Source organism: Danio aesculapii, chromosome 15, assembly GCF_903798145.1.
Source record: "Danio aesculapii chromosome 15, fDanAes4.1, whole genome shotgun sequence".
Taxonomy (NCBI): Eukaryota; Metazoa; Chordata; class Actinopteri; order Cypriniformes; family Danionidae; genus Danio; species Danio aesculapii.
In genome coordinates this window covers 44183842-44205655 of record NC_079449.1, presented here as the reverse complement: position 1 = coordinate 44205655, position 21814 = coordinate 44183842, and the positions used below count along the sequence as shown (strand labels likewise).

The following is a 21814-nucleotide window of genomic DNA, read 5'->3' as shown; positions in this document are numbered from 1 at the left end:
TCTAGGAGCAGTGGAGGAGGGGGTTCCTCTTCGTGGTCAGGCTCTGTGGAGGGAAGAACAGGATCGTGATAGGGTTTCAGGAGTGATACGTGGAATGTAGGGTGAATACGGTAGTGAGAGGGTAATTGTAGTTTGTAGGTGACGGGGTTAACCTGTTCCACGATGGTGAAGGGACCAACAAATCGGGGACTTAACTTGCGAGAGGGCAGTCGCATGCGTATGTCCCGGGTGGATAGCCACACCTTTTGTCCGGGTGTGTATCTGGGTTCTTCAGACCTTCTCCTATCGGCGGTTACCTTGCTTCGACGGACTGCCCTCTGCAGATGTTGATGAGCCTCGTCCCAGACTCTCTCGCTCTCCCGGAACCAGTGATCCACTGCGGGGACATCAGATGGTTCGCCATCCCAGGGAAAGAGCGGTGGTTGGAAGCCCAGGACGCACTGGAATGGCGTGAGTCCGGTGGAGGGTTGCCGCAGTGAATTTTGGGCATATTCTGCCCAGCCCAAATACTGGCTCCAGGAGTTCTGGTGACCACTGCAGAAGGTCCTCAGGAACCGTCCCACCTCCTGAATCTTCCTCTCTGTCTGCCCGTTGGTTTGGGGATGATATCCAGAAGAGAGGCTGACGGCCACACCTAGGAGCTTGAAGAAGGCTTTCCATAGACGTGAGATGAACTGTGGACCTCTGTCCGACACAATATCTTCTGGAATACCAAATGACCTGAAGACTTGATTAAAGATATTGTCGGCAGTTTCAAAGGCTGTGGGAAGACCTTTCAGAGGGATTAGTTTGACAAACTTTGAGAATCTATCTACTATGACTAGAATACAGGTATTACCTTCTGACGAAGGGAGGTCAGTGATAAAGTCCACTCCTAGGTGTGACCAGGGACGGTTCGGAATCGGCAAGGGATGGAGCTTTCCAGCGGGTAGATGACGTGGGCTCTTGGATTGGGCACAGTCCTTACAGCCCTGAACATATTGCCTCACATCCCTTGCCATGTTTGGCCACCAGAATCGTTGGGATACTAGCGAGAGAGTATTGTTGATCCCTGGATGTCCAGTGCCTAGCGAGGTATGTAAGGAGTGGATCAGATCTACCCGGTGTTCAGGTGGTATGAACTGCCGATGAGGAGGGCATCCCGGCGGAGCAGGGGCTTCCGGAGTGGCAACGACTGGAGGAGCGTTCCAGGTGATCGGACAAATGGAGATGTGTTCGGGAAGAATCTTCGTTGGGAGTTCTTCATGATCGTGATGCTCGTGTAAACGAGAGAGAGCGTCTGCTCTTAGATTCTTGGGTCCTGGACGATAGGAAATGGAGAAATCAAAACGTGAGAAGAAAAGTGACCATCTGGCTTGACGTGGACATAGTCTCTTGGCCTCTTTGATGTATTGGAGGTTTTTGTGATCTGTGATCACCTGGAACGGATGTTTGGCTCCCTCCAACCAGTGACGCCACTCCTCCAAGGCTAGCTTGATTGCTAGAAGCTCCCTGTCTCCTATGCTGTAATTCTGCTCCGCCGGGCTCAACTTCCGAGAGAAATAGGCACAGGGATGCAGTCGGGGCGGTGTATCATGATGTTGAGATAATACTGCCCCGACGCCGGTGGTGGATGCGTCCACTTCCACCACGAAAGGAAGATTTGGGTCAGGATGAGTCAGGAGTGGGGCCCTTGTGAACTCCTTCTTAAGAAGGCGGAAGGCTGCGGCTGCTTCTTTGGTCCACTCCAGTCCTTTGGGTTTACCCTTGAGGAGATTAGTGAGAGGTGATGTAATCCTGCTGTAGTCCTTGATAAACCGTCTATAAAAGTTAGCAAACCCAAGAAACCTCTGGAGCTCCTTAATGGAAGTGGGTTCTGACCAGGATAGAACAGCCTCAATTTTCTTCCCATCCATACGTATACCGGTTTGGTCAATGATGTATCCCAAGAAATGAATCGACTTCTGGTGGAATGAGCATTTCTCCGCTTTGAGGTAGAGGTGATGTTCTCTCAATGTGTGTAGGACCTCCGCAACGTGTTGGCGATGTTCGGCCTCACTCCGGGAGTAAATGAGGATGTCATCTATGTACACTATTACACAGTGGTGAAGAAACTCCCGGAGGACTTCATGAATGAAGTTTTGGAATACGGAGGGGGCGTTGACCAGACCGTAAGGCATGACCTCATATTCATAGTGGCCAGTAGGGGTCACGAATGCTGTCTTCCATTGGTCCCCCTCACGTATTCTTATCAGATTATACGCGCTGCGGAGGTCCAATTTAGTGAAGACTTTAGCTTCTCGGAGCTGTTCCAAAGCGGCTGGTACCAGAGGAAGGGGATATCGGTATTTTACTGTACCGTTATTTAGGACCCTGTAGTCGATGCATGGACGCAGCCCTCCGTCCTTCTTGGCCACAAAGAAGAAGCTTGAGGCGGCTGGTGATTTTGAGTGACGTATGTACCCCTGACTCAGAGCCTCCCTTATGTAATCTTCCATTGCCTGATTCTCTGGAAGCGAGAGCGGGTAGATCCTACCTCTTGGCAACTGGGCATCTGGAACTAGGTCGATCGCGCAGTCCCATGGCCGATGCGGCGGTAGCTGGGAAGCTCTCTTGGGGCAGAAGACATCATGAAAGGAGCTGTACTCCTTAGGAATGTGGATAGACTGCTTCTCAGGAGGGCTCTCGACCGATGTTGCAAACAAAGAAATGGGGTTCCGACCTTGAAGAGGGAGATTTGGAAAACAGGCAGGTGTACATCCAGATCCCCATTTCTTTATCTCTCCTGTGCCCCAAGAGATGATGGGATCGTGCTTCACCAGCCACGGGCGCCCTAGAATGATGTCCATATTTGCACCCTCCAGAACCAGAAATTGAATCCTCTCTTGATGTAACAACCCCACTTGAAGAAGGATGTCTTCGCATTGTCGATGGATACGGGTCGAAGATCGAGTGCACTGGGTTATCGGTTGTATCTGGTATATATGCGAGGACGCCTCAGTACGGAGGTGGAGTTGACGACAGAGGGATTGGGAGATGAAGTTCCCTGCTGACCCGGAGTCGATGAGGGCTGTGACAAGGAGAGAAATAGAGGCAGTAGTTATTTGTACGGTGGTAGTAAGTGGTTTACATTGTTCAATATTCGTACTGAATACACTCACTGAAGTCCGAATGGGACGAAGGGGACACTCCATACGGGTGTGTCCACTGACACCGCAGTATAGACACAGACCCCGGGTCAGCCTCCTCTGTCGTTCCGCTGATGTCAGTCTTCCAGACTCTATTATCATGGGTTCTGGTTCTGGAGAGGCTGTTGACTCAGGCGATTGGAGGAGTGCAGACGAGGGGGTGATGGTGTCCTGTTGATAGGAACGGAGACGATCGGAACATCGGAGAGAATGTTGGATGAATCTCTCCAGACCCATTGTATCATCTAATGTGGCCAGTTGGATTCGGAGCGTGGGTTCCAAGCCGAGCCGGTACGTGGTCAACAACGATCTCTCATTCCATCCACTTGCAGCTGCTAGAGTGCGAAACCGGAGAGCATATTCCTGTGTAGATAGAGTACCTTGCTTTAGATGATACAGCTGCTCTCCAGCGGCTACTTCCCCATCAGAACGTCCAAACACCTCTTTGAAATACTCCGTGAAGGTAGTGATGGAATTCATGACCGGCCCGGCTTGGTTCCAGATCGTCTCAGCCCATTTAAGTGCAGGTCCAGAGAGTAGAGATACGATGTAGGCGATCTTCGACTTATCTGTGGGATATAGAGAAGGTTGCATTTCGAATATGAGGGAACATTGTAACAGAAAACCATTGCACTCCCCCGCTCCGCCTGAGTAGGGCGCTGGTCGGGCCATGGGACTGGAAGGAAGGGCCGAAGAAGAAACTGTGGAGGCGGAAGTGCTCGGTGCTGGTGGTGCGTTGGAAAGTGGAGCTGGTGGCTGTAGAATCCGCTTCAACTGGTCACCAGCTCTTGAAGGTGATCGGGGGTGCTCATGTTGTCGTCGTTAAGGGTCCGGGCTTCTGTTATGAAGCGGACAGGAGACAGAGGTAAGGAAACGTTAGGGTGTTTATTAAATGACAACAAGGAGCACATGAAGGATAGCCAGGAGGATCAGGAATGATGTTGGGGTCTTTTCCTCCGTGGCTGGGTAACAGGAATACACGAGGATGGACAGCACACACCAGATACAGCTGACAGAGGATGACACAGACTTGGAAGGACTGGAAGACAGGACGATTCGGGAGGACCAGGAAGACTAGGAGGAATACAAAGAGAACAGGTAAGTAAATCGTTTGTTTAGCTGAGGATGACTACGCTGAGTGGTCGCTCAGTTGTCCGCTTTCGTCGAGACGAGCCCGGACAATGAGCGACTGGAGTGCTGTGCTTTTATCTGGTGCTCGTGAATGTGATGCAGCTGTGTGCTCATTAGAAGTCAGGTGATGGTGATCTTCGTGAGTGGGGGTCGTGAGAGCCTGACCAATCCATGACATTAACACTTTGTCACATTGCCATTCCTTTTCACAAAACTTGAAGATATTTAGGGACTGAAGGCACCAAATATGAAGTGTTTCAGGTGTAATTTTGTCCCATTCCTCCTGCAAACAAGTCTTAAGGTGGGCAGCAGTACGGGGTCTTCATTGTCAGTTCGGGACTGCAGACAGGCCAGTCAAGTATCCTCTTACTCCACAGCCAGGACTTTATCATTTGTGCTGAATGTGGTTTTGCATTGTCCTGTTGAAATATGCATGAGCATCCCTGGAAAAGAAGGCAGCATATTGTGCTCCAAAATCTCTCTGTACTTTTCAGCATTAATGGTGCATCACAGAAGTGCAGGTTACCTTTGTTGAGGGCACTGACACAACCCAGACCCTGGCTTGTTGCTGGTAACAGTCTGAAAAAAATACCTGAAATACTGATTCATCTGACCACAGTACACTTTCCACTGTGTGGTGGTTCATCCCAGTCGCATCTGAGCCAGACAAGTCAACAATGCTTCTGGACACTGTTAACATAGGGCTTCCTTTTGCCACAGCACAGTTTTAACTGGCATTTGTGGATGTAACTATGTACTGTGGTACTTGACAAAGGATTGCCACAGTAGTCCTGAGCCCATGTGGGGATATGGCTTATAGATGAATCAGGATGCAGCGCCGCCTGAGGGATCGGAGATCACGGTTGTTCAGTTTAGGCTTGCACTCTTGTCCTTTACACACTGAAAATCCTCCAGATTCCCTGAATCTTTTGATGATGTTCTGCACTGTTGAAGGTGAAATATCCAAATGTCTTCCTCTCTTTCTTTGAGGAACATTGTTTTTAAACATTTCTATCATTTCTCCACGTATTTGTTGGCAAACTGGCGATCCTCAACCCATCTTTTCTCCTAAAGGACTAGACCTTTCTTGGATGCTGCTACCAAATCATAACTACAATCACCTGTTGACATCACCTGTTTTACATTACATTATTATTTAACCAATGGACCTGATTATTAGGCCTGAACTGCTGTTGTCCCAACTTTTTTTAGAAATGTGTTGCTGGTCTGAATGACAGGAAAGGATTTACAAATCAAAAGGAAATTGACCAGACAAAAAAATGAAATATTTTGTGTTCATATTGTCTGCAATGAAATACAAGTCAAAGTAAATTTAGAAATCACTACTTTCTTTTTTATTTGCGTTTTCCACACTGTCCCAAATGTTTCTGATTTGGAGTTGTAGATGTTTTTACATTATATTTCAAGAGTTCACACTTAGCTGATGATTAATTATAAGCTTGTTTGGCATGCTGTCCCAGGAGAGAGCCCTGAGCTCATAAGATCCTCGAGCCCGGGGCTCCCTCCCGTTGCAAGGGAGTTTGAGCTCAGGTAGATCTCGAGAACTCCCCCGCTGTAATAACCAATGAACAGCCAGTGATTGCTCTTGAGAGATAACCATTTACTAGGAGCATGTCTATAGTGCCGGTTTGGATTAGTCAATTAACTTATGTTGCATGTTTTTTTTTTTTTTGGGCGGTGGGAGGAAACCGGGAAACCCGGGGGAAACCCACGTGAGCACGGGAAGAAAATGTAAACTCCGCACAGAAATGTCTGCTGGTTTGGTAAAGCCTAGAACCAGAGACATTCTTGCTGTGAGGCAACAGTGCTAAGCACTGGGCCACCGTGTCACCCATCTAGGAAGAAGGAGGAGTAGGGGTGGATGGGGGGATTCTTCAAAATGAAGATAGCGGTGGTACGTAACCCAGGGTCTGATTGGTGCATTGAGAATTGGATAATGCGGATCCAGCCGCTAGCAATCATAAGCACGTGATCCTCTCGAAATTTGTTTATAACTAAACTTCACTTTGGATATAATGTAAATTGGTGAAAATGCATGAATTCATTGGTGAAAAGATCCTTTTTTGCGTGACACTTTTATTTATTTATTTATTTATTTTGCTGGTATATTACTGTCTTAAATATTTTGTCACACAAATAAATTTCAGCTTGTTCACATTCTCTGAAAGGGAGCGCTCGCCTCCAGGAGAACGTGAACAAGATGAAATTGCTCTAGGTCAAATTAAGGATTTCACTGTGTATTTTAAAGTTTTGTGCTCTTTGTTCATTTAGTTTATGCAGTGTATTGTTATTATTATTGTTTGTTTGTCTTTTTCATTCAATAGGCTCGAAATATTGCTGTCTGTGTGGAGTTTCGAAGCTCTGATGAAGAACATGCCAAGCCTCTTAAGGTCATATAACACAAGTTTTCATCAGTTTTCTTAAGATTTTGGCTCGTTCGCACCAAGGAAAATAACTATAAAGATAAAAATAAAGACATCATTCTGAATAACAACCATATGGATAATCATAAACAATATAGAGATCACACACTCAAAAAATTTTTTTTTTTTCTCGTTCAAAGTACTTATTGAAAATAAGCTGAAATGACACAATTCTTGAGATTTCATTGGCACAACTTAATTTTTTATGTTCAATCAACATAAATTTGTTAAAAGTGTTAATTTAACTTAATCAATTTGTGTTGGGACAACATGAATGAATTGTGTGGAACCCTGCATTTTTTACAGTGCATTCATTTTGTAGGAGCCATTTGTTTATTTTATTTAAAGGTTTGCGTTAATCTTGATTTCTTTTATTTTGGAGATTTGCACCCCCTGCAGGCTTACTGGAGAAGGGCCTGCTGGGAGCACATGGTCTTTAGACCTTACCTTCAGTGTTTGATGACCAAAGTCGTTTGATTTTGTTTATTTCTTATCAGTTTTTGTTCAAACAAGCTCTACAATAAAAATATTAAATAAAAACAATAAATATTATAAAATAAGCCACAAATGAAGACCTGTCGCGCCATGTATTATTTCCTAAGGAAGCGGCTAAACCCCTCAGCAGACACAAGATGTGACTTGAAATTTCAATCAAGGATAGTCATAACACATTTATTTCACAGCTAATAAAGGATAAAACACTGACAGCCAGACAGAATCCATTGAAATATTAAGTGCTTTCACAATTTAACGCTTCTTTGGAGCGATAATTGTTGTGCAAATCGCTATACAAATAAACCTGAACTGAACTGAATTTAAAGCTACAGACAACATTGTGGAGAAGCACACTTCTTGAAATTATGGATTATTTAAAGATCTTGAAAACAATTGGTTATACCAGTGTTTCCCAACCCTGTTCCTGAAGGCACACCAACAGTACACATTTTCAATCTCTCCCTATTCAAATACACCTGAATCAAATCATCAGAACATTAAAAGAGACTTGAAAACCTGAAATGAATGGTTCAGATAAGGGATACATCCAAAAGATGCACTGTTGGTGTGCCTTTAGGAACAGGGTTGGGAAACACTGGGTTATACCATACCATGTGTGTGGAATGATAGAAGCTATGCAAGCCAGGCTAGCTAATTGAGTGTAAAAATGAAAATACCTCAGATATCCAGATATCCTTTGAAAATGCTGGGGGGGGAAAAATATTTGTGTTGTTTTTGTTCCACTTAAACTGGCAACAATCGCTAAATTAGCTGATTAGATAGATTACATAAGCTGGATTCACTGGTCAGGCATGCCAAAAAGGTAACACACTGAGGACATCTGCTGGTTAAATTGGAGTAATGCAAAAAGAACAGAGCAAATATAACAATAAATAAACTAAATGTTATTGTTTGCTGGTTTGAACACAAATATAGTAGTATTAATCACATATAGATAAATCGCATCCAACATAAACATTTGTGTTGACATAAGACACACATACATAAAAAAATATACAAAATATAGGTCAATGCATAGCTCATATACACAAAGATTTGATATCCAAATATAAATAGACATTTTCTCAAATATACGCATACATGTGCGTGTTTATATACTGTATACATAATTAAAAAACACAGCACACACACACGTATCTTATGTCAAAACAAACTTTTATTTTGGATGCGATTAATCGATATTAATCTTTGGCCAACATTAAATCACAGTTATCATTATATTTATAGTTCTCAGGCCTAGTGTGAACGGCTCTTTTGACTTTACGAATATATGAATGTTCTAAATCTATTTCCACAGTGCATCTATGGAAAGCCGGGAGGCCCAGTTTTTACGACGACTGCCTGTACCACAGTTCTGCACCATTCACAGAACCCAGACTTTTATGATGAGGTTGCTTATTTTTCTTATTAATTTCATTGTTCATCAGCATTAATTACTTCACCACTATGTTTTTTTCAGACGTTTGCATTCATGTTTTCTATAGAAAGCTTTACAATGATACATTTGTGCATATACATTAGATCAGGGGTCACCAATCATGGTCCTGGAGGGCCGGTGTCCCTGCAGGGTTTTGCTCCAACTTGCCTCAACACACCTGCCTGATTGTTTTAAGAATACCTAGTAAGACCTTGATCAGCTTGTTCAGGTGTGTTTGATTAGGGTTGGAGCTAAAATCTGCAGGACACCGGCCCTCCAGGAACAAGTTTGGTGACCCCTGCATTAGATCAATCAGTAGCCAAAACTGAAACTAAACTAATAAAAACAGAAGATTACAGTCCAAAAATGAGTAAACCCAAATTAATATGTTGGTAAAAAATGTTAAATGGAATTATTACCCCCCCTGCAGTGGTGGAAAGAGTACTGAAAAATCAGACTCAAGTAAATGTACCATTACTTGCCCCAAAAAATGTAGAGTAGCAAGTATCTGTTGTAAATATTACTCAAAGTATGAGTAAATGTAACCCTTTCAATAAGACTCAAGAGTATTGAGTATTACACTGGGAAAAGTTGACGTGTTTACATGTCATTTGTGCATGTGTGTGTGTGTAAACGTAACATTCTGTAGTGCATTTAATGATAGTTTAAGGCCTTTATTGCTTGTTCTTCTCATCAGTGACATGCAGTCTAAACAGTCTCTAGGTCATTGCGTGTAAAGTATCTTCTTGGAGACTTTTAAAGCTTCCAGTTTGCTTCATGTCTTAAGGTAGTTCAGTATGATGTGATCTATGTGCATTTTGATTGGACAGGAATCGCAGGACTGATTTTCTAATCCCCAAAGACAGGAGATATGGAAAGAAGTTTCATTTCTAATAACTGATTTCTTTTCTCTTTGCCATGATGACAGCACATAATATTAGACTAGATATTCTTCAAGACACTAGTATTCAGCTTAAAGTGATATTTAAAGGCTTAACTAGGTTAATCAGGGTAAAGTTAGGGTAATTAGACAAGTCATTGTATAACAGTGGTTTGTTCTGGAGACAATCCAAAACTAATATTGCTTAAAGGGGCTAATAATATTGACCTTAAAATGGTCTTAAAACAATTAAAATCTCCTTTATTCTAGCCGAAATGGATTCATGGATTCATACTGAGCGTTGTATATTTTAGATAAAAAGCTATCTGGACATTAAGGATTGTTGTGCTCTGACCAGGTCAAGATTGAGCTGCCCACACATCTTCATGAGAAACACCACATACTCTTCTCCTTTTATCATGTGACCTGTGACATCAATGCCAAGACCAGCTCTAAGAAGAAAGAGGCTCTTGAATTGCCAGGTATCAACTGTTCTGGACAAAACTGCATATGTTCTGCATATGTAAATCTTACTTCTTAAGGCCCAAGCTGTTTTTTTACATGCATTTTTAATTTCTCTTTGCTATTTGGGCTTATTAGAACATAATTAGAATATAAATCTAAGTATCATGTTTTGATATGATGTACTTTTAGAGAAAATTATGTCCATATATGTGGACTCGTGGTCTGAATTTACATAAATAACATACAGGAAAAAGTGTTTTAATGCATTAATAACACATACATATTTTTTTAACATGTTTTGACCATCAGAGAGTAAAAACAAATTTTTTTGCCCATTTTACAGAGTGTTTGAGACATTTCATATGCTGCAAAACTGTTGTAGGATGACACTGTATGTCTGTAACAAAATATAAAATATTCAAAGTATTTTAAACAGCCAGTTAAGAGCTAAAATGTGATGTCCACTAAGCCCTAGGGGGTTAAATGGTACCTCTTATGCCCCCTTTTATGAGATATAAAATAAGTCGCTAGTGTGTGTGAAGTTTTAGCTCAAAATAACCCACAAATAATGTTGCATAACTCTGAATCTGACCCTTTTAGGCTTTGATCTAATCGTGCTGTTGTGTTGACTGTCGCTTTAAATTCAAATGAGATTGTGCTCTTTTCAAAAAGAGGGCGGAGCTACAGATGCCAAGGGAGAATGTCAATCAAAGTGTTTTTATCAAGTGTGATTATAAAAAATTTAATTAGTTCATTTTTACCAGTCGATCTACCATTAGATTGACCCATTTCTCCTGTGTTTGTGGTCTATGTTGCAGTGGGTTATGCATGGCTGCCTCTTCTGAAGGATGGACGCATTTCCTCTCAGGACTTCAGCATTCCTGTCTCCTGCACTTTGCCTGGTGGATATTTACACATTAAAGAGCCTTCGTCCACTAAGGTTAGTCAAGGAACTGAGAAACAATCTGTTTAGAAAAAGGATGATGATAATGATGATGAAGAAGGTGACACCAAAGTTTTATTTTATAATGAGAGGCACCTTTTTTTGAATGGTTTTCTAATGGCCGTGAGTGTTCTGCACACTGCTTATGACAGCATATAATCATGCTTTCTTGATTGTTGCTGGTTTTCCTTGTTGGAAAGAGGGACAACTTGTCATTTTTACTGTTGATCATCAGTTTGAGGGCCAAAAAAGCTCAGTTTCTGACTTTTATATAGATTATAGTGCGTGTGTATGTGTGTATGTGTGTATGTATGTGTGTGTGTGTGTGAGAGAGAGTAAGATCTTTACACACTTACCTTGATATGTCTGAGAAAATCAAAATAAGCACTCAGCACTCTCAGAACACAGTAAACACAGTAAGTGTATTTCTGCACACACACTATAATCTGCTGTTTCACTCCACTGAACTCCTTATAAAAGCCTGAAACTCTTTTGAACAGGCCTATCTAAAGGGTTAATGCTGTCAACTATTGATCAACAGTAAAAATTACACATTGTACCCCTTCCAAACAGGTAAAGCAATCAAGAATGCATGATTATATGCTGTCATGGCTTGGCATTATAATGGAAGTCAATGGGACAAAACAGCCACCAACATAACAAAAGGCTAGTCCATTTGAACAGGACACCAGGGCTGAGACAGATAATGATTTGCTTGAATATATTGTAGGAACAGATTTATTTTTTGGTTGTTTGCAGAATGGCTCCGATGTGAAGTGGGTCGATGGAGGGAAGCAGATCTTCAAATTGTCCACTTTGGTGCTTTCTACAGTTTATACTCAGGTTTGGGGGAAAAAAACACAATATCAGATAAATGTTACACTGTTATGAATAAATGCTTTTCTTTCTTAGAATTTGTCTCACCAAGTCCAAATACATACAAATTCTTAAATCTTTTTCAAGACAAGTAAAATATAAGCAAGAAAAATAAGTAACATAGGGTCATTCTGAGAACGTAGCCCTATGTGAAGTTTATTTATGAACTAATAAACGTGCTTATGATTGCTTGCGGCTGGTCCTGCATTATCCAATTTATGATTCACCAATCAGACGATTCCTAAGCCACTATAAACACCCATGAGTCCCATATGACAGCCATCTTCGTTTTGAAGAATCCCCCTTCCACCCCTACTCCTCCTCCTTTTATAGATGGGTGGCACGGTGGCCCAGTGGTTAGCACTGTTGACTCGCAGCAAGAACGTCACTGGTTCTTGTCCTTACCAAGCCAGCCAACGTTTCTGTCCGGAGTTTACACGTTCTCCCTGTTCTCACGTGGGTTTCCCCCGGTTTCCTCCCACTGTCCAAAAACATGCAACTTGAGTTAACTGACTAATCCAAATCGCCACCATAGACGTGCTCCTAGTAAGTCGTTATCTCTTAAGAGCAATCGCTATCTCTTCATCAGCTACTACAGCAGGGGAGTTCTCCAGATCTACCTGGGCTCGAGGATCTTATGAACTCAGGGCTCTCTCTGGGACAGCATGCCAAACAAGCTTGATAATCAATCATCAGCTAAGTGTGAACTCTTGAAATACATTTCTGGAGATCGCGAATTATGTAGCCAGAGCTACTTTTTTTTTTTGTTGTTGTTTGTTTTTTTTTCGTATTGGTGTTTAACAAGACCATACATAGTAGTATTGTCATGATTACCAGCGATCTCTAACCACCAGAGGTCGCTGGTAAGCACTCACCCTCACAATAACCTATGGACTACAAATCCGCCAATCATGGACTACATTTTCATACATGCACTCCGTTCACAAACACACATGCTTCCTCATTTTGACTGATTACATTTGCACCAGCTGAGGATTGTCAGAGACTGATTACACACATTATTTATACAGCGCACACTCTCACTTCCATTGCTGAGTCCTGTTATCTGTAACGTGACATTTCAACGCGTTTCCCTTAGTCTTGTTACTCCGTGTTTTCGATCTTTGCCTGGTTTCCCTTTCTCCTTGTCTGCCGCCTGTCTACTGACCTCTCGCCTGTGTTTGACTACGATTCTGGACTGCCTTTTAACATTTGTTTGCACCTGTGTTGACCATTGCTCCCCTGACTTTGATTAAACCTGCAAGTGGATCCTAAACCTCAGTTGTCTCTGTCACTCCCCGTGTTACAAGTATGCGATACAACACAGAAAAAATTACTGACTGTCTTAGTTTTCTTATTTTCCCACTATCCCCTCAAAATAACATTAATACAGTTTATGAATTATAAACAAACATATCCTCTGAGAGACCAAAAATAATAATAAAAAATAATAATAATTATTATAGAGCAAGTGTACAATAAAAGAGTAAAAAAACTCTTTTTTTTAAAGTACGCCTTAAGGAGTTAATATTTCCTCTTTACAATTATTTACTGTATTAGAACTGATATCAACAGGGTAAGCCCTTGATATAGTTTAAAACAGGATTCCAGCTCTTGAAAAAAGATTTGAGAGTTCCTGCAAGTAAACATCTTAATTTCTCAAGTTTTATGCTGCTAAAGATTTGTCGGATCTACATGTCATGTGATGGAGGAATCACCTGTTTCCGTTTGATAAGAATGGCTCGTACAGCTAAAAGAGTAGAAAAAGCAATAACCTGGCGAGATGCAACAGTCAAGTCTGCAGTTCGCCTTTAAAACGAACGCTACGCCGTTCCTTTTCACGCTGCCAGCTGACAGCTTACCTCTGTATGGATGGCTTTTCCACTGTTACCAGTTTGCCCAGTGGCTCGCCTCGTACGGCGGCGGTTTTGTGACATAGAGCAGAGTTGACCACTGCGACGTGGTTGGAGTCCGGTGAAGAACGGTTCCAGAAAGCAGGTAAGACAAAAACAAAACCCCAAAAATAAATTAAACAATAGCAGGGTGAGAATGTGGTAAAATCTGAAAACGTGGTAAAAATCAGGTGAGGGCTTTTCTTTTTCTGGATTGCTTTCGAAAACACTATTGGTTGGGTTTAAGGAAGGAGGAGGGTGGACCAGTCAATCGGTCAGTCTGTCAGTCAGTCGACAGCGTGGATTAATGCGAATGGCGCTCACGAGAGAAATTTGAGATCTCAGTAAGCGTACACAGCGGCCTCTGGTGGATTCGCAAAACAAACCCTGCAAAAAACACACCTCCTGGGACGTATTTCACACTCTCCAGAAATGTATATAGGGGTACGTAATCGGAATGAGCCTGGGTTGGAAATAAGTCAAAGTGAAGTGGGTTTTTCATTAAAACAAGCAAACTAATCTGTCAATGGTGTTAGCTAAAATCAGATTTCAAAGCGAAAACAAGATTATTTTGCTTACCCCATTGACAGATTATTTAGCTTATTTTGTACTCCATTTTGACTCATTATTTCTATAAAAGAAGGCAATACATTTTACTTGTCAAGAAAATACTTCTTGATATAAGAACTTTTAGATATTTGGACTAGTAATGAGACAAGAAAAGCAGTTTTTGCAGTGTATATTGCCCATAAATCCAAAGATCTCATAACTCCCATTGTTTTTTTTTTGTTTGTTTTTTTGCAGGATCCCCATCTAAACCGCTTCTTCCAGCAGTGCCAAAAACGAGAGGCAGAAATCTCTCAACCTCCTACCTCAAACTTCCTCAACTGCCTTAAAGTAAGTGTATTGACCAAATCAGTGAGGTCTGGGTTGTATTTTTGTAGCTGCAACCTGGTATATTCACAGAGACTTCTCATTTTCAGTCAGCCAGCCCAAGCTCTTCAAGTAAACAGTCGTTCCATTACAGAATCACCACGTTTAAGATCTGATTTCTTTAAGACTAGATCTTCACTGCTTGATACAATATAAAGTAGGTCTCAGACAGGACACGAAGCACTGCATTAAATTACATTTCCCCCCGCCATGTCTTTAAAATATGTAAATTTGTTTTACCCCAGAGTTTTTGCGCTAGTCTGCTGCTACTGACGGCGCTAGCTTTACACAGTCTTTCATCTCATTATACGCCTGAATAACTAAATGAATGCTTAAGTCTGTTTAACTGGTTGTATTTTAATTACATTACAGCATCAATGCTGTAAAAGAAACCGTATGAAATTGAAAATAGTCATATAAATCTTTCGCCGGAAGTTTACCATTGGCTGAAAAACTCTAGCTGTGCATATAGATATATACAAATATTGTCAGGATTTCTGATGGGAAGAGACGAGGAATCACATGCAGATAACTAAATGTGCTTTTATTAATGAAAAGGAATGATTAAGCCACAATATGTACAATTTTTTTCATTAAAATGTACAAAAAAAACTGCTAGAACAGGCTTATGTTTTGCTGATATATATTTTGCTTCAAATATGATGGAAATATTATACGTTCGATTCTAAATTCAAATTAGTAAGAGATTTGATGGATTCTGTGTGCATCTTTTTAAAGGCGGTAAATAAAGGAAATATTTTCTATTAAATTAAAGACATTATTTTAATTATTATCATTATAATTATTTTATTAGTATTTCAAATTACTAAACTGATATTTAGTTGTGGAGGCATCATTTGTGATAACCGTATTCAAAACACTACAAATATATAATAATAATATGATAACTTTTACCTGTAGGATGATGAAAGTCCTGTAGGATATAATGGAGACTACAACTCTCACGATTCCACACTCAGTCACACCGTCATCAAACTACACCATTGTTTGTTGTGAATAAGCACCATCTAGTGGTGAAAATTACATACTGCGCTCACAAGGAGAAAACAGACTTTTGACTGGGTTAATAGTGCAGATTTGGACATTGGAAAGTGAAATGTTCAGAGTAACAAATAAACATGTAATATGTTTGAATAACATCTGTGAAAATAAACACAATTTATTTTAATATACAATTCACACTGTTAAGACTTTTAGCTCAGCAAACTACTAATTAGCTGCTTATTGTTGGTCAGTAAGGTATTAGTTGGCTTTAGGTTTGGTTATTGGCTAGGACTATGGATGTAAACAAGATCATACTCTATCAGTGCTCATAAACAGTTAATATCTTTTTAATAGGCAGGTAATAAGCCAGTAGTTAATAGCAATGAATTGTGATTTAAACTGTTACCAATGTTTTTAGTAACTCCGAAAGGTAGTTCGATAAAATCTTGTATCCTCATTCCTTTCTCACACAACAAAATTAGATTACCTGATAAATAAAATAAAATAAGATTATCTGATCACTGTAGCATTTCGATGAACGTTATTTATTTTGAATAATGCATTATTCACTCAAGCTCACAGCCAATAGTATGATTGCAATCTGAATTGTGCAGAATATCCATATCCATTTTAAAATGACAGAAAAAGCACACACAAATAAGACAGCAGAATATAAGCAGCTTTTAATTTTAAAAATGTGTTAATTCTGTTGTTTATAATCAGACTTGATGAAAACAGTCTGCAGAAACACTTTGATTGACATTCTCCTTTTGTACGTGTCATCAGAGGGGGAAAACCCCGCCCACTACTGCCCATCTCTCCCTCATTAGCATAGTACATTAGTCTTGCTTTTGAATCTGACACTATGCTGACACACAGACATCTGTAGCTCCGCCCTTTTCTGAGAAGAGCACAATCTCATTTGCATTTAAAGCGACAGTCACCAAAAAGCCAATGTTTTTAGTAACTCCAAAAGGTAGTTCGATAAAATCTTGTATCCTCATTCCTTTCTCACACAACAAAATTAGATTACCTGATAAATAAAATAAAATAAGATTATCTGATCACTGTAGCATTTCGATGAACGTTATTTATTTTGGTCACACTTTATTTTAATGTACAGTTCACTCTATTAACAAGGCATTAGCTATGACTTTAGCTTAACAAATTACTGCTCAGCTGCTTATTAATAGTTAGGTTTGTAGTAATTTAGGTTTGGGTATTGGCTAGGACGAGACATGTAAAATAAGATCATACTTTATAACAGTTAATATCTTTTAAGATATCTATCTTATCTAATAAGCAGTTAATAAGCCAGTAATAAATGCTGTGAGCTGTTACTTAAACTAAAATGTTTCCTTTTATTACTGTTTTGTCAGGGGCTCCTGAGCATGGAGAAGATTCATGCCATAATTCGCTTCCTTCCTGTTATCTTCAACCAGCTCTTTAAAGTGCTTACGCAAAACGACTCTGATGAAGTCACCACCAGCACCACCAGGTACTAAAATCTTTACTAAAAACATTGTTTGTATGGTCGGGAGCACGGTGGCTCACTGTCAAGTCTGGGCTGGACCAGTTGGCATTTCTGCATGTTCTCCCCATGTTGGCGTGGGTGCTCTGGTTTCCCCCACAGTCCAAACGCATGTGCTATAGGGGAATTGATTAACTAAATTGAACGTAGTATATGAGTGTGGGTGTGAATGTGAGTGTGTATGGGTGTTTCCCAGTTCTGGGTTGCGGCCGGAAGAGCATCCGCTGCATAAAACATAAGCTTGAATAGTTGGCGGTTCATTCCGCTGCGGCGACTCCTGATAAATAAGGGACTAAGCCGAAGGAAAATGAATGCTTTCAGATTTGATTCTAACTTTAAAATCGCATCACATCCTCTCGCCTATCAGGGTCCTGATCCACATCTTAGCCAAGTGCCACGAGGAGAACCTGGACAACTATTTGCACTCTTACATAAAGGTATATTTGTTATAAACTCATAATGCATTATTCACTCAAGCTCACAGCCAATAGTATGATTGCTATCTGAATTGTGCAGAATATCCTTATCCATTTTAAAATGACAGAAAAAGCACACACATATAAGACAGCAGAATATAAGCAGCTTTTAATTTTAAAAATGTGTTAATTCTATTGTTTATAATCAGACTTGATGAAAACAGTCTGCAGAAACACTTTGATTGACATTCTCCCTTTGTACGTGTCATCAGAGGGGGAAAACCCCGCCCACTACTGCCCATCTCTCCCTCATTAGCATAGTACATTAGTCTTGCTTTTGAATCTGACACTATGCTGACACACAGACATCTGTAGCTCCGCCCTTTTCTGAGAAGAGCACAATCTCATTTGCATTTAAAGCAACAGTCACCAAAAAGCCACAATTAGGATCAAAGCCTAAAAGGGTCAGTTTCAGAGAGTTATAAAACATTATCTGTGGGTTATTTTGAGCTGAAACTTTACACACACACTCTAGGGACATCATACACTCATTTTACATTTTGTAAAATGGGGCATAATAGGTCTCCTTTAAATATTAAGAGTAAATTAATGCTGATATTTAACTCTTATGTGAAAATATATACAGATTTACTCAGGAAATTCGAGTTGACATTTAATATTACAAAACTTAAATTATGACAGTAAATTAATAAGATTTTAACAGACACAACATTTTTTTTTAGTGTTTAATGCAACAAAAATCCAATCATGTGCATTTTTTTAGACCAGTGTTTCTCAACCACGTTCCTGGAGGATCACCAGCACTGCACGTTTTGGATGTCTCTTTTGTCGGTCACACCCATTACAGGTCTTTCAGTCTCTGCTAATGATGATCTGAATAAGGTGTGTTTGGTTTAGGAGATATGGAATATGTGCAGAGCTGGTGGTCCTCCAGGAACATGGTTGAGAAGCACTGACTACCGCTCTGAATGTGGTCCAAATTTGAGTAAACTCAAAATATTTCAGACCACACTTTTTTAGTGTCAACAACTGGTGAGTTGAGCTGAAACTTCACATACACACACTCTAGAGACTTATTTTAGATCCCGTAAAAATAGGTCACCTTTAATACTGGCAAGTAAAAAGACCTTTAACAATATACACATCTTTGAAAATTCAACATTCACTATTTGAAGACATACTAATCAAAAAGCAAAGCTGTTGACTTGTTTCCAGACATTTTGAGAATATTAAAATAATATTTGGAATAATACATTAATCATATTTGACCCATTTCTTTATTGATCATTTGCTGATGACTTTTTAAAGAAATGTATGTAATGAAAGGATCTGTGACCATGTTGAAATACTAAACATGTTCAAATAATAATATGAAGATATCCAAATTATAGACTCAGAATTTGTGCTCTGCATTTGACCCATCCACACACACACACATTGGCTTTGGTGCTTTATAAGGACTCACCCTAACCCTAACCCAAGTAAAAGCCATTTATTATATGGCCTTACCCTACCCATCTCCAAAACCCAAGCCCAAGTCAAAACAAACAATAAAAAAAGTATGATTTTTAACATTTTTGAATTACAAGGACACAATGCATGTCCTCGTAAACCACCCTAACATTTGAATGCCTACTGTAGGTCATATCCATGTAATTTATACAAACGTATGTCCTCACAAACCACCAAAACCAGCACACACACACACACACACACATATAACAGTTGTTGGTTAAAACTTGCAAGCTTTGTCCTACAAATTCAACTTCCTAACCATTAGTCTACAGCTCCTCCTTAAATGCTTTCTAATATGTGAAATATGTTTTCTCTGTTATGAAGTTTGTCTTTAAGACTGAAGCATGCGGCTTCAGAACCATTCATGAAGAGCTGGCCAAGGGAATGACCTCTGACCTGAAGAGCAATGAACAGTCGGTCATACGCAACGTCCTGAAAGTGAGATACAGCAACAAGCATTTCTCTCTTAAAGAAGTCTTTATTTAAAGGGATATTTCACACAAAAATAAAGAACACAAAGGTTTCTGTCATTTTCTCACTCTTGACTTGAACAGAAAAGAAGATATTTTGAAAAATGTTGGAAAACTTTTACCCATTGACTTCCATAGTATTAGTTTTTCCTGCTATTCAAGTCAATGGTTACAGGTTTTCAGTGCTCCTCAACATTATTGTGAAAGGGTGCAGTATGTTAAAGTTAAAGGTGCAGTATGTAAGTTTGACACCCAGTGGTTGAACTAGGTATTACATTCCTGGATCAATACACACGCAAGCGCAGGTTGCCAGATTGAAGACAGGAGTCTAAAGACGATCAAGTCTAAAGGATGATTTAATTCTTGTTTTAAATAAAAGCAACAGCACCCGATTGAAGGAATATTTTCCATATTAAAAGGAGTTTTTGAAAAGAGTTTAGGGAGAGATATTATCAAACTCCTCCTGCTCACCATTTTTTTTCCTAATGGCATGCACAGATGAATTGTTCACCACAAAACTAGAAATGTGAGCTAACTAAATCAATATGGTTAATTTTGTCTTTCATTTTAATTTTAAGTCATTAGTTTGATATCTGTTTGTTTTTGTTTTTTGCAGTTCTCGTGGTTCTTTCTAGAGATCATAGTGAAGTCAATGGCTCAGCATCTGTTGGACTCAAACAAGCTGAAGGTAAATCTAGTCGCTTTGCTAAATGACTATACTGAAAGTCTATACAACTTGTTTACACTGTAAAAATGCGAGGTTCCACACAATTCATTCATGTTGTCACAACACAAGTGGATTAAGTAAATTTAAGTGGACTGAACATAAAATAACAATGTTTTCCAGCTCATTTTAAATAAGCAATAAATAGTTTGAACAAGCATATATATATATATATATATATATATATATATATATATATATATATATATATATATATATATATATATATATATATATATATATATATATATATATATATATATATATATATATATATATATATATATATATATATATATATATATGTATATATATATATATATATATATGTATATATGTATATATATATATATATATGTATATATGTATATATATATATATATATGTATATATATATATATATATATATGTATATATATATATATGTATATATATATATATATATGTATATATATATATATATATATATATGTATATATGTATATATATATATATATGTATATATATATATATATATATATATATATATATATATATATATATATATATATATATATATATATATATATGTATATATATATATATATATATATGTATATATATATATATATATATGTATATATATATATATATGTATATATATATATATATATATATATATATATATATATATATATATATATATATATATATATATATATATATATATATATATATATATATATATATGTATATACAGTTTTTTTTTTTTTTTTTGGAGTCTGTAATGATATGTATTTTATTATTATTAGTTTGCTTTTTATTTTCTCCTTATATTTTTTTCTTACTTTATCTGTATATATGTGTGCGTGTGTGTGTATGTATGTATGTATGTATGTATGTATATACAATACCTGACAAAAGTCTTGTCGTCGATTCCAGTTGTAAAAGCAACAAATAATAACTTGATTTCTAGTTGATCATTTGGAAAAGTGTCAGAAGGTGGATTTTTCCATCTGTTGACCTGCATCCCAATCCTCACTAATACTGCAGAAGACCTACTGGAACCCACATGGAGCCAAGATTCTCACAGAAATCAGTCAGGTTTGGTGAAGGAAAAATCATGGTTTGGGGTTACATTCAGTATGGGGGCGTGTGAGAGATCTGCAGAGTGGATGATCAACATCAACAGCCTGAGGTATCAAGACATTTGTGCTGCCCATTACCTTACAAACCACAGGAGAGGGCAAATTCTTCAGCAGGATAGCACTTCTCATACTTCAGCCTCCACATCAAAGCTCCTGAAAGCAAAGAATGTCACAGTGCTCCAGGATTGGCCAGCCCAGTCACCAGACATGAACATTGTTGAGCATGTCTGGGGTAAGATGAAGAAGGAGGCGTTGAAGATGAACACAAAGAATCTTGATGAACTCTGGGAGTCCTGCAAGAACGCTTTCTTCACCATTCCAGATGACTTTATTAATCAGTG

The 21814-nt window shown here is 39.1% G+C and overlaps 1 protein-coding gene across 5 annotated transcripts in view; it reads left to right on the top strand.

The window, feature by feature from the left end:
• Positions 1-21814, top strand: part of dock10 (dedicator of cytokinesis 10) — a 167497-nt gene that overhangs the window by 84138 nt on the left and 61545 nt on the right. For all 5 annotated transcript variants that reach the window (XM_056473282.1, XM_056473285.1, XM_056473284.1 and 2 more), the window contains exons 18-27: positions 6644-6709; positions 8556-8648; positions 9914-10037; positions 10839-10960; positions 11723-11806; positions 14536-14628; positions 17049-17167; positions 17568-17637; positions 19477-19590; positions 20239-20310. In XM_056473282.1, the coding sequence (XP_056329257.1) occupies positions 6644-6709; positions 8556-8648; positions 9914-10037; positions 10839-10960; positions 11723-11806; positions 14536-14628; positions 17049-17167; positions 17568-17637; positions 19477-19590; positions 20239-20310 (957 nt within the window). The remainder of the gene's footprint in view (positions 1-6643; positions 6710-8555; positions 8649-9913; positions 10038-10838; positions 10961-11722; positions 11807-14535; positions 14629-17048; positions 17168-17567; positions 17638-19476; positions 19591-20238; positions 20311-21814) is intronic.